Source organism: Micromesistius poutassou (assembly GCF_964030765.1).
Source record: "Micromesistius poutassou genome assembly, chromosome: 16".
Taxonomy (NCBI): domain Eukaryota; kingdom Metazoa; phylum Chordata; class Actinopteri; order Gadiformes; family Gadidae; genus Micromesistius; species Micromesistius poutassou.
Genome location: NC_140286.1, coordinates 6,468,537 through 6,484,287, shown reverse-complemented (window position 1 = coordinate 6,484,287; position 15,751 = coordinate 6,468,537). Strand labels below are relative to the sequence as shown.

The window sequence follows — 15,751 nt, the reverse complement described above, 5'->3', positions numbered from 1 at the left end:
TTTCACACACACACACACACACACACACACACACACAGTGCAGGTGAAAATGGGATTTCTGACCTTCCTCACTCGGTCTGCATGGTGCCTTTCTGCAGCCTGATTGGCTGTCAACAACAGCCATTGGGTGGGAGGGGTGGGGGAGGCGGTGATGGTGTACAGGGGGACTGAAGTCCTCTGTCTCTTCTGCTAGCGCTGCTGCTGCTGCCCACTGGAGCTCATTAGCCCAAAACGTCATTAACAGTACAGCAACATGGGGCCTCTCTCTCATGCTCTGTTGCTCTCTCCCTCTCATGCTTCGTTGGTCTCTCGCTCTCTTTCCCACTCTCCCTTCCTCTGCTTCCCACACATGTACCGCTCCTCCTCTCCTATCTGCCATTTATTTTTAGCAGGCCATCTCTTCCTTTCTTTTGCCTGATCTCCCCCCCCCCCCACCGTATTCCGTCAACAACTACACTGAACTCAACCTGTCCCTATGGCCACCAATGTCTCTCTCTCCATGTCTCTCTCCCCCTCTCTCTTTTTCTTTCTCTCCATGTCTCTCTCTTTCTCTCTCTCCATGTCTCTGGCTCTCTCTCCATCTCTTTCTCTCTCTCCATCTCTTTCTCTCTCTCCATCTCACTCTCTTTCTCCATGTCTCTCTCTCTCGCTCTCTCCGTTTCTCTCTCTCCATTTGGCAGGTGTAAAATATCAGACCGGCAAAAGGAATGGTATGATAATAAATAACACACACACACACACAGATATACACAACTACACACACACACACACACACACACACACACACACACACACACACACATACACACACACACACACACACACATCTCCGCCCCCACAGTCAGCTAGAGTCATTTATTCTTGTTATGTTGGAGCCCGAGGAGAGAGGGACCACTACTTCCTGCTTCAGGCGCTTCACATTTGTTCCGGCTGCTGAGATTGTAAATAACAAGCGCCCAGATCAGTCCCATTTTCTATACAGCAGCAGCCTATATATAAGGGTCCTGATGTCTGCATGCTGCGAAAAGCAATGTAGTGTGTGGGTGTCTGTGACTTTGTGTCTTTGGTGTGTCTGTGAATTGTCTGTAAATGTGTATTGTGTGTGTGTGTGTGTGTGGGTGTGTGTGCGTGTGCGTGTGTGTGTGGGCGCATGCGGGCGTGCGTGTGTCTGTCCGACATACATTTTATGATGAATGACAACAACTATATCAATACTTAATTGACGATAACGAAATCGCAGGTGGATAATATTCTTCCCTCTGATCAAACCATGACGACACATGACGAGTCCTTGTCTGCTAGTGATGCCAACAAGCATCACTGAGTCTGCATTTGCATGAATGGAATAGAAAGAAAACAGTGGGAATTGTTTGTGAAGTACTTATTTATATTAATATAAAGAGTTATTCTGAATGTGTGTATACTGCATTGGAAGCTGCGATAGAAAGACACATAGATGACAGAAATGAGCGACAGACGGACAGAAATAGACAGATGACAGCTGGACGGACACGCATACATTACAGACGGACAAGTCAGCCCGGGGAGGAGAATTGACTCACATCTTTCTTGTCGTGACCATCGCTAGTAATTATTTTTACTCTGGGACAGCATGACAACCCCCCCCCCCACACACACACCCACACACACACACACACACACACCCAAGAGACACAGTTACAGCCAATTTGTCAACAAAGCATTTTCCTGAGCAGACACATTGTCATCCTCTCCACTGAGATCCCCCGCGCTACGCGTCTCCGACTCATTTGCATCTGGATGCTGTATAAACTGCAGGCTGTGGAGAAGTGTGGAGGACTATTTACAGACTGCAGAGCCATGTTTGTTTACTTTCTGGGGGGGGGGGGGTTGGGGCAGGGGGGGTGGTGGGGGGGCGGGCACAGCACTGGGAAAGGAAAATGACTGGTGGACAACTGTACCAAGCCTAATATTTACTCCCACAGTTCATATTTGTGTGGAGACATTTTAATTTGCCTCCGCAGTATATTTACTTCCGGTTTTCTCTGTTGTTTCCCCTACTTTTCCCACTTTTCTTATATTCAGGGTTAGGGTTAGTCTGTCTACCTATCTATCTATCTAGTATTCATCTGTCCATCTATCCATCTATCTATCTATCTATCTATCTATCTATCTATCTAGTATTTATCTGTCCATCAATCTATTCATCTATTTATATATCTAGTATTCATCTGTCCATCAATCTATCTATCTATCTAATATGTATCTGTCCATCTATCTATCTATCTATCTTTACAGTATATACAGTATTTATCTGTCAATCAATATATCTATCAATTTTTCTAAATATCTAGTATTAATCAGTCTTATTATCTATCTAAATTCTATTTATGAATCAGGTACAAATCGATCTATTATCTATATATCGATCTAGTATCTATCTAGTATATAGCTCTCTATTCATCTTTCCATACATCTCTCTCTCTCTCTCTTCCTCCTCCCTCCTTCCCTCCACTGGTCCAACCATAGCCTGTTTGACACAGGACAACATCCTAAACCAAACCAGACACTAACGCGATAACCCCCCCCCCCCCCCCCCGCTGTGTGCCCCCTCCAGCCCCTGAGGATGCACTGCCAGACCTGCTCGCTGGTCACCAGCTCGGGCCACCTCGTCGGGGGCCGCCGGGGCCCCGAGATCGACAGCGCCGAGTGCGTCATCCGCATGAACGACGCGCCCACCGCCCGGGGCTACGCCGTCGACGTGGGCCGCCGCACCTCGCTGCGGGTCATCGCCCACTCCAGCATGCAGCGGGTGCTGCGCAGCCGGCAGGAGCTGCTCAACGCCAGCCAGGACACCGTGTTCGTGTTCTGGGGCCCCAGCAGCTACATGAGGCGCGACGGCAAGGGGCTGGTGTACAACAACCTGCGGCTCATGAGCCAGGTGCTGCCCAAGCTGCACGTCTACATCGTCTCGCTGCAGAAGATGCTGCAGTTTGACGAGCTGTTCAAGAGAGAGACGGGCAAGGACAGGTGAGGGGGGGGGGGCGGGCGGGGGATGGGGGGGGGGGGTACGTAAGGGTCACCGTTAGTGGCCAGGTTGATGGACGTCCCCCGGATTGAATCTTGCTCACGGTGGTCACTCCTCCTGACCAGGCTCGTGTTCCGATTTTCATTGCATAGTTGTGACGACAGCAATGTGGGCAGACTACCGGCTGTGTCGTTGAAAAACAACACTCCACTGAGCCCGCCAGGATACTCCTGGTGTGCACGGTAGACACACAGGCCACCACCCATATTTTTTGCACTGAAGATGGATGAAAATAATAAATAAATAAATTTTCCCAGCAGTGCTTGGCTGCGTTCTTGGACCCCCAACATCTCCGTAGGAAGTGACACCGCGCTCAATAATGTAAGAGTAATGCGCCCCACAACAACGCTCGTCCGGAGCGGGGCCCTACCACTACCTTAGCATTTTAAACAGTAAGAACAACACGAGGCCTCCCCTTCCAGCACCATTTCAGCTGAGTTCTTTCAGGGAAATTGAAACACAGATCTGGGATCAGACCATAGAGTGGAAGATGTAGCTGAAACGGTCGTCTGTGTATGACTTTATGACTCACTTATTTAATGTGGTAAAGTTGGGGTTAAGTGTGGTTTTGTTTGGTGTCTCTAGAGGCATTTTTTGCTGTGACTTTAAAAGGATGTGTGGATGTGTATTTAAGTGACAGAGGACACTCCTGAGCAGGGGAAAAAACAAGTCTGCCTATTGTTTCATTGGGGAGGTGAAAAACAAGAAAATAAGTTGATTCATACCGGCTTTATCTGTGAAGGTCATCAATATTCAAACCATCCCATCATATCAAGTTCTAATTAGTGTTTGTTTTATCGTGTTTGGTTTTGTAATTCTGTAATTCAAAATGTGCACAAAATGTGAATAAGTTACAAAGGCAACTGGAAACATCCACGCCTACACGTGTTCTAGAAGGCTCCTCTAATGTGGGAAAACCAATTCCCACCATGTCTTCAAGGTTTTAGGAGGGGTGGGGGATGGGGGGGAGACAGCCCACGTCAAAACAACACATCCACTGCCATTGCGGCTGTCAATCAATGCAAGGAAGGGTTGCTGCTTTTGTTTTTCAAGTTTTCCGTTTCAAGTATCACGAGCAGCCTATTCTATTACGGTTTTTGTCATACTGTTTCTTCCATAGCCTGGGGCAGTATTCATTAGTCGTCCCCGGCTTATTTGGTTGTAAGTCACGGTAAGGCACGCAGGTTTCACACGTGTTGCGTCATCAGAGGGGGGCACAGTTTGTCATCAGGGGAGGCGATGCACCGCAAAGCTTCCTTGTCTGGGAGCCGGGAATATTGCAGCACTTTCTCAGCACCTGAGGATTCCAATTGAGTACGCCCATACTCAGCCCCGCCGCCTCTTAGACATTAGTCAGGAAGGAATCTGCAGCAATGAGTGTGTCTCTCTCCCTCTCCATCTCTCTCTCTCCACCTCTCTCTCCATCTCTCTCACTTGCTCTCTATCTCTCTCTCTTGCAGTCTCTCTCTCTTGCTCTCTTGCTCTCCCTCTTGCGCTCTCTCTCTCTCTCTCTCTCTCTCTCTCTCTCTCTCTCTCTCTCTCTCTTCATTCATATGCAGTTTCACTTAGAGCGGAGGGATGGATTCATAGATAAATAGATAGATAGAAAGACAGACAGTCACAGGGGAAATTATAGATAGAGGAGGTGATTTGGAGAATATCGTCTTCGTCATCCAGTGGGACCCTCCCATCACCGGAGAGTCTGAGCTTACAGTGACAAGGTCGCCAGAGGTCGTTGCCAGTTATCCACTATTATATCCTCTATCCTCCTCTCTACAACGAAATGACATCGCTCAGCTTTGGTGTGCGGGAGGACTTATGGCAGACAGACGTTACACACAGCCTACTACTATGATTAAGAAGTAAAGAGTATTTCATAAGAAAGTGTGTGGAAGAGAGGGTGGGAGAGATTGAGGGAAGGAGGTGGAGTCGGGGAGGCAGGAAGTGTGTTTGTGTTTGAGGGGGGGGGGGGGGGGGGGGGCAAGGTCGGTGTTGCATTTGCTCTGTGTGGTGTTTTTTTTTCGTGAGTAGACCCTGAAAAGTAGATTAGATTTTTTATTGAGTTGTCAGTGGGTTATGTCCACAAACTTGATGTACGGTAAACCTTGGTACAACATCGACTGGAGCTATGTTGACCAACACATGAGCCTGTATTACTCTCTACTATCCCTCTCTCTCCCCCTTCAGCCCTCTTCCCCTCAGTCCTCTCCCCCATTCGGTCCTCACTCCCCCCTTCAGTCCTCTCTTCCCTCTTCAGTCCCTCTCTCCCCCTTTAGGTCCTCTCCCCCTTTAGGTCCTCTCCCCATTCAGTCCTCTCTCCCCACTTCATTCCTCTCCCCTTCAGTCATCTCCCACTTAAGTCCTCTCTCGCCATTCAGTCCCCTCTCTCCTCTTCTTTCCTTATTTAATTCGGTATGAAATAAAAATGGGAAGAAAAATAAATGACAAAAGGCATTCGTCAAAGTATCAACGGTACGAAATGGAAAAATTCATCGATGACAGAGAAAGGTCAATAAGGAACACAAGGCATTCATCAGAACAATACGATGGGAGATGACAAAAGTTACCACTGGCTCACAGCGTGGCTCTCAGCATCAGAGCCGCTCAGCCTACAAACTCCTCAATGGAATACATTTTTCATCATGTTCAGCCACACAAACTTGAGCCATCAGTATTCTGCAAATACCACATCTCCCCAGCTGCCTTTAAAAGAAAATAATAATTTCCCCCTAAGACATGAAATGAAGCCTTTAAATTGCCCTGAGTCCATTTATAACAAAACACTGTGTACATAATAGTCATCTAATCAGCTACGGCTAGCGCCGATTAGCAGAGGAGGTAATTAAGTGGAGGCAGAGAGTGAGTGATTTTCTCTCGTTTTTTTCTTTATGTCCACCCTCTTTGATAGCATCAACCAACCAAGCAGAGAAACGCTTGTCTCTATGTGCTCAGTTGCCAAGGGGGACTTGTGATTAAAGGAGGATTCTTTTTTTTTTTTTGCAATAACCTGAGATCCCCCACCTGCTCTCTCATCTATCTTCCCATAATGCAGTGTGGCACTCTACCTCGCCCGGCGGGCGCCTGTTGTGCTTGTTGACAGTGCAGGCGCTTATCACAGAAGGGTAATGGTAGGGACAGAAAAAGATGAAGCATTAAGTCAACCATGGGTCTGTAGGCGTGCTGTCATTGTCATCATGAGACAAACCTGCACTCCCCCCTACTCTTGCATCTCTGTGATGAAGGTCTCTGTTGAACACACGCTCTGTGTTGTTTCACAGTAGTGATGGGAATTTCGGTTATTTTTAGTGAGCCGGATCATTTGGATCGGCTCACCAACAAGAGCCGGCTCTTTCGGCTCCCAAACGGCTCTTCATATTACCACTTATACCTTTTATAATTCAGCCAAATGTAGCCCGTTTTGACTTATAATTCGTATTTGTAGGCCTATATATCACTTAAATTATTGCAATAAATCCTTTGTACTGAAGTATTCAAAAGTAAAAATGACATTTTTTTAATATCAATAAATTGCTGTAGCCGATTGTTTTCATTCGCTGCTTGCTTAATGGTATGATCCTTGTCTATCCACGTGACAGTCAGTCACTGCACACACGCATAGCACAGAGATCTTCATATCATTCTGCCTAGGCAAATTTTATATTTAAAAAGAAAAAAGGAAACGGCTCGCGGTCGCGAACCAACTCCCATCGTTCACTTAAGAGCCAGCTCTTTGAACCGGCTCGTTTGCGACCGACCCATCACTATTTCACAGAGAGCACTGCATGGGGAACGTGTGCTCGCTGTTAGCTTACGTTGTTGTCGAGTCAAAGCTACTCTTGCAGAGCAACTCGGCAGGAGGTCTTGATTGACTGTGTAAGCACGACCAATCGCAAGCCAGAATTCAGACAGGACAGTACTTGTAGGAAACTGTTATTTAAAGGTTAGCTAGAGCTCAGCTAGAGCTGCTGCTCCCTGCGACCCGACCCCAGATAAGGGGTTTTGAAGATGAGGATGAGGTTTAAGAAAGAAGACGGGATGCTAATGTTAAAAATAATCCTGCATAAACCTGATTCACCCATGTCCCAAAGAAGCTTCATATACATTTCTGGGCGTGAAAATGTTGACAGCCAATGACAGTGGCGTCTTCATTTTCTTGAAGACATGGCTCTGTGTGTCTGACAATCGTGATGAGATGAATGGTGACATTGTGCAAATGACCAGAAAGGGCTTAGACTAAGTCAGAGGTGACTCATAAGCCAGCAGTACGTATGAATATGCTGGCTTTGTTTTCAAAGTACTCTTCAACCCCCTGCTAAAGAAAATAGCTTTTGATCTAGTTGTCATAGTAGAGGTGACAAGGCCCTATTCAGTCCTGAAATTGAAATTCTTAATAATCATTTGTACAAAGTTTCCAGTAGGTTTTTTTTTAATCCTTTTTATTTTATTTATATACCTAATTTCTGCTCAGTTGAATATGGCTCTTTATTTGTCCCAAGCCATTTGCAGTTTTTGCATTGAATCTTATTTATAACCCTATCACCCTGACGCAAGAAAAAATTGTGGATTTTTTGATAAGCTTTGTTCTTCAGGGGACAGCCACAGACAAAAGACCTTGCCATTTCACACACACACACACACACACACACATTATTCAGCAGCATGTTCATCATAAACAAGGGAAGCGAGAGCGGCTCTTAAGTGAGATTAGCTGCGCTTGGCATTCAACGCAGATTGCTTAATTGTTCATTGAACTTTGAAACTTTTGTGTGTGTGTGTGTGTTTGTGTGTGTGTGTGTTTGTGTGTGTGTGTGTGAGTGCACTTTCCTGTGTCTTCTATGTGTGTGTGTGAGTCAGTCTTTTCTGTGTTTTCCTGAGTCTATTTTGTGTGTGTTATTGCACACCCAGTCTCACAGACATACGTGTGTGTGTGTGTGTGTGTGTGTGTGTGGCTGTCCCACGGGGACAGGACCAGGCTGTGCTGAGCGTTATCAGCGTGACTCAACGTGTTGCACACAACCTGCCCTGGCCCTTCATTAAAGGAAGGCCAGCAGGCCAGATAGCATCAGACTGGAGGCTGACCACAGAGTGCTGTGTGTGATTGTGTTTGTGTGTGTATATGGCTATGCGTGTGTGTGTGTATCTGTGTGTGTGTGTGTGTGTGTGTGTGTGTGTGTGTGTGTGTGTGTGTGTGTGTGTGTGTATCTGTGTGTCTGCGTATGTGTGTGTGTGTGTGTGTGTGTGTATTTGCGTTGGTATATATATATGTGTCTGTGTACGTGTGGGTGTGTGCGTGCTTGCGTGTGTGTGTGTATATATGTGTATGTGTGCATGTGTGTGTGTGTGTGTGTGTGTCTGTGTATGTATATGTGTCTACGTGTATGTGTATCCGTGTGTGTGTATTTGTGTATTTGTGTGTGTGTGTGTGTGTTCTAATAATGCTCTGTGCCTGAGACCAGCCTCCTTGAGGCTGTTTATACGGTTGCTGTTAAGCTGTGATGAAGAAGCCAAGGGGCGGCGGCGGCGGCGGCGGTGGCGGCGGTGGCGGTGGTGGCGGCGGCGGCGGCCATCCATTACTAGAAAGAAACTCCTGGAGCGAGGAGATTATTAACTTAATTTGCTCGTCTTGTTCTCAAAACACCATGGGAGTGGGAGGCACCCCGCTCGCCACGGAACAGGTGAAGCCCGGGGAAATACTTAGAGCGAGTAAATACTCCTAGAGATTCATGCAGCGATTCACGAGGGAGGTAATGTCTGTTCATTTTGTTCAGACGCGAGCGGGGGATGCGACTAGCAACCCGACGACAAACACGGACGACAACAGCGGTAACAATAGCGTAGCTCAAGACGCCACGGTGGTGTATTCTTATCCGTACCCCCCTGGGGGGGGGGGCTCAGTGTATGTCAGTCCTCGTCTCTTTTCAACAGCAAAGAGACGACCGCTGGGGAAGGCAGGGGGGGTGGGGGGGGAACACACCTACTATAATAAAATCGAGCTCTCTATAGTCTACATCAGCCCCCCCGCCGCCCGAGGAGAGGGTAGTGTTTGAAGTGCAAACGAGGAATAGGCCTCTTATTTTTCAGAGGCGCTTTTATTTTGGTAACGTAGGGACAGAGTTAGACTACTGTGAGCAGCATCTTTTTGAACAGGCTGGCAAAGCGTTCACAGGAAATCATCTGCCAACACCTGTTTAAAAAAAGAATAGAGAGAGGAAATGAGCGAGGTTTGTAAAGCACATCACGTTTTTTAACTAATATCTTGTCAAGGAAAAGATAATCATTTTTTTTGGGCATAGAGCTGGTGTTGCAGTTGCAGCAGGTGCAGAACACTCCTAAACGTACAGTGTATGTTATATATGTGTTGAATAGACTCCCCCGTTCAGAAGGGATTTCACCATATGGTGACGCGATGGACGCACAGAAGTCATGTTGAGCTTACATTAGGATGAAATTGGCTGTACTAGCACAAAAAGTGATCACGTTCGTGTTTTCTATGTTGTGATTCAAAAAATCCATGTAACGACTACTAAAGGCCTCCGCAATCATGGAGCGCACGTTTAAAGTACATCGCTTTCACTTTCACAAGCTCTTACACACTGCAAGCGGAGCTGAAATGCATTGAAACTTTTTTTTGTTTACATTGACAGGTCTCTTTTCCATTTTTTTTCTTTTCAGCTGATCAATTTAAATGGCCTGTGTATATGACTCCAGTTTCAATGCAAGGCAACAAGAAAATTCTGCTTCCGCTTAGCACGCAATGCTTGAGCAACCAACAATCAAACAGAAACATACATATAGTACTGCAATGCCCTGCACTTGGTAAACCCACAAGGTTGTCGAGACTGCAGAGCAAAGTGCGTGATTACCTTCATTATGGAGGCTGTGCACTTACATAATGCAATGTATAATGCAAAGCAATAAGGGTGGTTGAGTCAGATTCCAGCAGGGAAAGGGTCCATTGGAAAGTGCTGCATAGAAACAGAAACGTTTGAGCCTATATTCCGTTCGCAAAAAATAACCACAAAATGAAGAGCAATGCTGATTGGGAGCGGCACATCTGCCTGCTTCCACCTCTTCTGTTGCACGACGTTGTGCTCGCATGGCCAGTGGCTGGGTAGCGAATCCTTTGGATGCGCGCGTACAGACGATGATGACGATATCAGACATGCATCAGACTAAAGTATATTGTTGTTTTTGTTTGCGCTGCGCTCTATGAACGGCTTTCCATTTTGTTTTGGTGTCGGTTCTGCTGCTGTTTCAGTCGTGGGCTGTTTATTCTAGTGATCTAGTGATCGGACCGCCTGGCTCTTGGTTCCGCTTGTCTCCTCTTGTGAGCGACTGTTGCCGCGCTCTGTCACTTCACATTCACTCCGGGGGGGGGGGATGGGTTATTCTGCATTCCTTTGTTCCAGGTGGCAGGGATTCTTACTGTATGCTTATCCCCTCAGGTATCACCCCAGCCCCCCCAAGACTCCATGTTAACCCTCCCGCTCAATTTTGTAGCACACGCATTTCAACCGGCGAGAGTGTTTGGCTGGGAAACGGTGAGAAATGATGGCTGAGATATAGGAGACACCCAAGGTTTGAATTTCAATCATTTCAGGCCTTGTGAATGAAAACGTTGAAGCGCTTTTAAGAGAGCTGCACGATTGCTCGGAAAAAGCGTTTTTTCATATCCGCTGCCTTTGACTGCACTGAAGGAAAATCAGGCATGCATTGTTTGATCGGTGGGGGGGGGGTGATGTTTCTCAGTGAGCTTTTGATCTGGTGATGTGTTGGGAGGGTATCGACGGAGATGGACTGGGTGAGTGAAGTCTTACACCCATGGCAGGTGATGGGCAGAGATTATCGGTCTTGATAGAGTCTGGGAATTGGGCTATTGTTATCAAGGATGGGGTTTTTTTGTATTCTGCAGTCTTTCAAACAGTAGCCCTTACTCAATGGTACAGTGCTACATTCACTAGCTGTGAAAGCCAAACATAGACCGGTCCTGCTGATAAATGGGACTATTTTGGTGTTGGTTTGGATCTCGTTTTGGTGCCAAATATTGGTAGCGGAAGACTATCATTGAACCGAATAATTTCACTTTTTTAAATTAAAACTGCAGCCTTGTGTGGCTGCAGAACTGTTCTCAGTTAGCGGCAGTAACTAGTTAACAGTTTTGTTATTAAAGTGGTTTGTTGTCGCGGAAGGCAGAGAGTTTCCCACAAGCTGTGAAAATAACAGAGAATCTAAAAAAAATGAAAGGAAGCAAACAAACGTATTATGAAGATCACACAACATGGCATCTCTTCGCTTCAGAACAATGGATGATATTTTCAGAGGTTGCGTTCATTTTGTATCTCAATGTGTTCCGGGCTAGATATAGGTTAAATATACATAAAGAAAAAATACTTTATAAAACTTTGTCCTTTACAAAGCGATGGTTTAGAGAGTTAAAACATGTCTCCACTGACATCGACATTAAGAAGGTCATTCAAGGGATGACAACTTTACAAAAAAAAATCATATAGTTTCTGCACTTTATCTAGTACAGTTTCATTGGAGTTCCATTCATTTTGCCAACAGGAATAGCTGTTTTTCTTTATGGAAGGCGTGGACTAATAAGCTCTGCATGCCTGATGTGGTGGGGGCTCATTTGGCTATGGAATTATATTTTAATAAAGCTGCGAGGGAATTTAAGGATGGACTGATAGTCCAGGTCCCCGGATCTCAATAAATCATAGGTATGTCCATATTTCATTGACTGGGATGGGAGGAGTTCTCTTTCTTTTAAGTCAAAATATGGCAGTTAAAGTCTCTTGACACCCCTTGCTTTATTTTTTCCTCCTTCCCTCCACCCTTCCTTGTCCTTCTCCCTCTGTTTGACTTTCATCCCATTTCTCACTCCCTCTGCGCCTCTCAACCTATTTTCTCCTCTCCCCCCTTTACTCTTCACCATCCTCTCCTCGCTCTCTCATTTCTTTTATTCCTCCCCTCTTTCTCCCTTGAACCCCCCCTCCCCCTCTCCCTTTTTCTTCACTTCTTTCTTCTCTTTCCCTTTGCCTGTCTGGCTCCTCTCTATCTCCCCGGTCCCTCTGTCAGGCGGGTGTCCAACTCCTGGCTCAGCACCGGCTGGTTCACCATGACCATCGCCCTGGAGCTCTGTGACAGGATCAACGTCTACGGCATGGTGGCCCCCGACTTCTGCAGGTGAGTCCCGGGGGACACGGTAACGCGTTGCCGTCCGTCGCCCCCCCCCCTCCCCCCGCCCTCCCACCCCTGCCGTAGTCGCTCCGAGGCTCTGAAACAAAACAGCTGCGGGCGAGAGGGAAGGTGGAGATATCAAGCTGCTGTAGCGATAGGCAACATCTTTGAAATGCAGAACCGCCCCGGGAACTAGGATCTACCTGATCGGGGGGGGAGGTGGGGGAGGGGGATGTCTGCAGGCGGGCGATAAGAGGAGGTAACAGGTGAACTGAGTGGTCTCGTGAAGTGGAGGAATGTATAGAATCGGTCTTTCCTCTGGTGTAATTAATTCCCTTAAAGATTGTGTCGCCTCTTATCTGAGTGGCTGATTGGTTGACATCCTCTCTGGCGGGTATTAACGCTGGGTATTGTGGGATGCATCAGCGGCTGCCGCGACGCTGCTTCCTGACAGCCGACTGGCAGGCCAGCCTCATTAGGAGCACTTTATGATATGACTTACAGCTGCGGCGGCCATCTCTCCCAGCTCAGCCAACACTTTTAATTTGGGGATTTAATGAGAGAATGTTCAGGCCTTGTTACGTGTCCCAATACAAGAAGGAGATGAAATAGAAGGAATGAACTATAAAAGCTGCAGTCATTTTTTGCACACTGATCCTACCTGATTGTAAAGTAAACATTTTAAAGAAGTTGTTTTTCAGCGTTGATTCTGTAAAACATGTTAATGAGGAGATTTGCTTGGAGATGAATGATTTGTAGCCAATTTGCGTCATAGCAAAGCCAATATCTTTTCTCCCGAGTTGGTTCTGACATATTGGCCAAATTGTGCCTTAGCGCGGTTGACTGCAAATGCATCTTCAAATACGTCAAAATACTTTTAACGACTAAACGAATGCAAGAATCTATGTGTGTGTGTGTGTGTGTATGTGTGTGTGTGTGGCCCCCAGGGAGCCTCAGCACCAGTCGGTCCCCTACCACTACTACGAGCCCCGGGGCCCTGACGAGTGCACCATGTACATCTCCCACGAGCGCGGTCGCCGTGGCAGCCACCACCGCTTCATCACCGAGAAGCGCGTTTTCGCCAACTGGGCGCGGACGTTCGACCTCCACTTCTACCAGCCCGACTGGACCCCCCCGCCTCTGCCCCCCAACAGAACGCTGTGCACCGAGGAGCCCCCGGCCCCCACCTTGTCGCCGGCCCCGGTTTCGGAGGAGACGTGACCCCCACCACCCCCCCGCCCCCTGACTCCACACCCCCCCCCCCCTCCCCTCCACCCACATCCATCCCATCCCCTCTTTGGGGTGAGGAAAGGGGAATTGGGTGGAGGTGGTGGAGGAACTGAATGACCATGGGGATGGAACCCCCCACCCTCCCTTAGAAGGGGGAAAAAAAACTAGCCAAGTGAGGACAGTAAGCCGTCCAATGGGGGACTCCGTGTTGGACACGTGCTGGGAATCATCAATCAGCCAATCCCTTGTGCCGTTTCATTTGTATATCGTCTTAGGTTGGAGCCAATTCGGTGCTGTTCATTCTTCTTCTGGTGCTGTCGTGGATGATGGGGATGAGTGCGGCCGGGGTTGGGGGGGAGGGGGGGGGGGGATAGGAAGACTGTGCAACCAAACATTTGTACAATCCATTCTTCGGTGCATGCAATATGTGAAAGGCATTCTGCAAAGCCTTGTGAAGCGTCTGCCGTCCCTAGTCTCTGTGGGTAACAATATAACTGCCGTTCACAGAACAACTAATGATGCAGGACTTGGGTGGAAACCGATCTGTAATAATAATAGTCATAATAATAATAGTGTGATTTGAGATGTGGATGCAAACGCAATCTCATGCTGGCTTTTTGCTTTGGCTAAAATTGTGCTGTGACAGATGTACACATTTGTCGCCGGTAGACATAACAACATCTGTGGTCCTTCTCTTTACACACATATACTACCTGTTTTAATATGTTTATTAAAACAGTATCTTGGTAATCCTACAGCGATAACGACGTGACACACGAGTGACCGTCAGTGAATCAGTGCCGCCCACCTGCCCACCGTTTTCAAGCAGCGGTGCGGAAACGACTTTCAGCTTGCCAAAATAAAAGCGCCGCCACGGTTTTGCTCCACCGATGCGGCTGATGCGCCACTCATTAGCCATACCGCTGGCTGGCGGTACTCATTAGCATCGTCCAGATGGTCCACCACTGCAAATAGTGGTCACAAGGACTTTTACTTTTTGAATCCCCAGTTTGAAGTAGATTGTTCATAGCAGCCGTTAAGAGTAGCCGGTCAACCACTGGACCCTGCGACACCGCCTACAGAGCGTGCCCAGAACGCTCGCTGTGTCCTCCTCTTCGGCGTGTGGGCCAGCGTGTACTACAATATAATGAAAGACCGCCCGCCCCGAGAGCTGGAAATAGACGCCCCCTGAAGGGCCATGTGATTGAATGAAAGCGTGGAGTGCCCCTCGAGATCAGCACAGGGTCTGTATTTGTGTGGTGGTAGTACTAACAGCAGTGGCAGCAGTTGCAGTGTAGAGGCACATAGACTGATCACACAAATGATCAAGCAAGCGTTGTAAGTGGAGAAGAGGGAAGATCAAGCATCAGAGGGCAGGCAGCCAGGGTTATGAAGACATCATTCGCGCGGCGCGGCAGAGAGCCCTCCTGATCAACAACACAAGAATAGGCGTGCGGATTTAAAAAACACTTTTTGATGGCTTGTGTGTTGTTTAAAAATTAAATGGGTTCTTATTGTGTGTTCCATTTATTGTCTTTTGTGCTCTTTTTCTGTCGACTGCGACATGAATACAGCTTTTTGTTGAAGGAGATACTTATGTCTGAGAGGATCTTGAAATTGGTATTCCATTTTTTCATCACCCTAACTATTTGTGGCAGAAAACAAAGAAAGAGGAGCCGAGGTGGGCGAGAATAATGGCTTGTAATTAATGGTTAACGTCTATTATAAATCAGAAATTGAAAGAATAAATTGGAGGAAAAACTAAAATACAAACTCAGACACATACAATTATACAAACACAATAGGGAAAAAAAGCACACAGTTACAAACACGTAAAAACATACAATCACAAACACACGGCAAACACAATCGCGCGCGCGCGCACACACACACACACGCCTTGCCAACAATTGAACTCGTAAAACGCAAAAACATTACCAGGAGCACTCTGGGGTGGTTCTGTCAGTGCTGTCTAACCCGAGACAGGGCTACATGTCGTGTGAGAAATACCCGCTGCACTGACACCTTTGCACATCGCTCTCTCCGCTGTGCACGTTTCGGTCTTTTGCAGAAGGCAGCCAGCCAGTTCGTCATCCTGTCAGGCCGCCCGCCTTCTACTCCCCTCCCCCTCCACAGTCACAGGTGTGAACGGGACTGCACGTTGATCTTTATTAAAGATCCCCCAGCGACAAGCGCCTCGAGAAAATGCAAGGTGGGCTCGGAGACTGATGATGATGACGGCACGACGCTGGACTCCGCGCGTCCGAGTGC

General features: G+C 47.4%; 1 protein-coding gene across 1 annotated transcript in view; it reads left to right on the top strand.

Moving 5' to 3' along the window:
* The window catches only part of st6galnac5a (ST6 (alpha-N-acetyl-neuraminyl-2,3-beta-galactosyl-1,3)-N-acetylgalactosaminide alpha-2,6-sialyltransferase 5a), a gene marked incomplete at both ends in the record, with an annotated part of 38,288 nt that extends 24,817 nt beyond the window's left edge, over nt 1-13,471 (top strand). The window contains 3 exons of the mRNA XM_084481463.1: nt 2,597-3,009; nt 12,149-12,256; nt 13,198-13,471. Coding sequence (XP_084337589.1) covers nt 2,597-3,009; nt 12,149-12,256; nt 13,198-13,471 — 795 coding nt within the window. The remainder of the gene's footprint in view (nt 1-2,596; nt 3,010-12,148; nt 12,257-13,197) is intronic.
* Nucleotides 13,472-15,751: the final 2,280 nt, after the last annotated feature.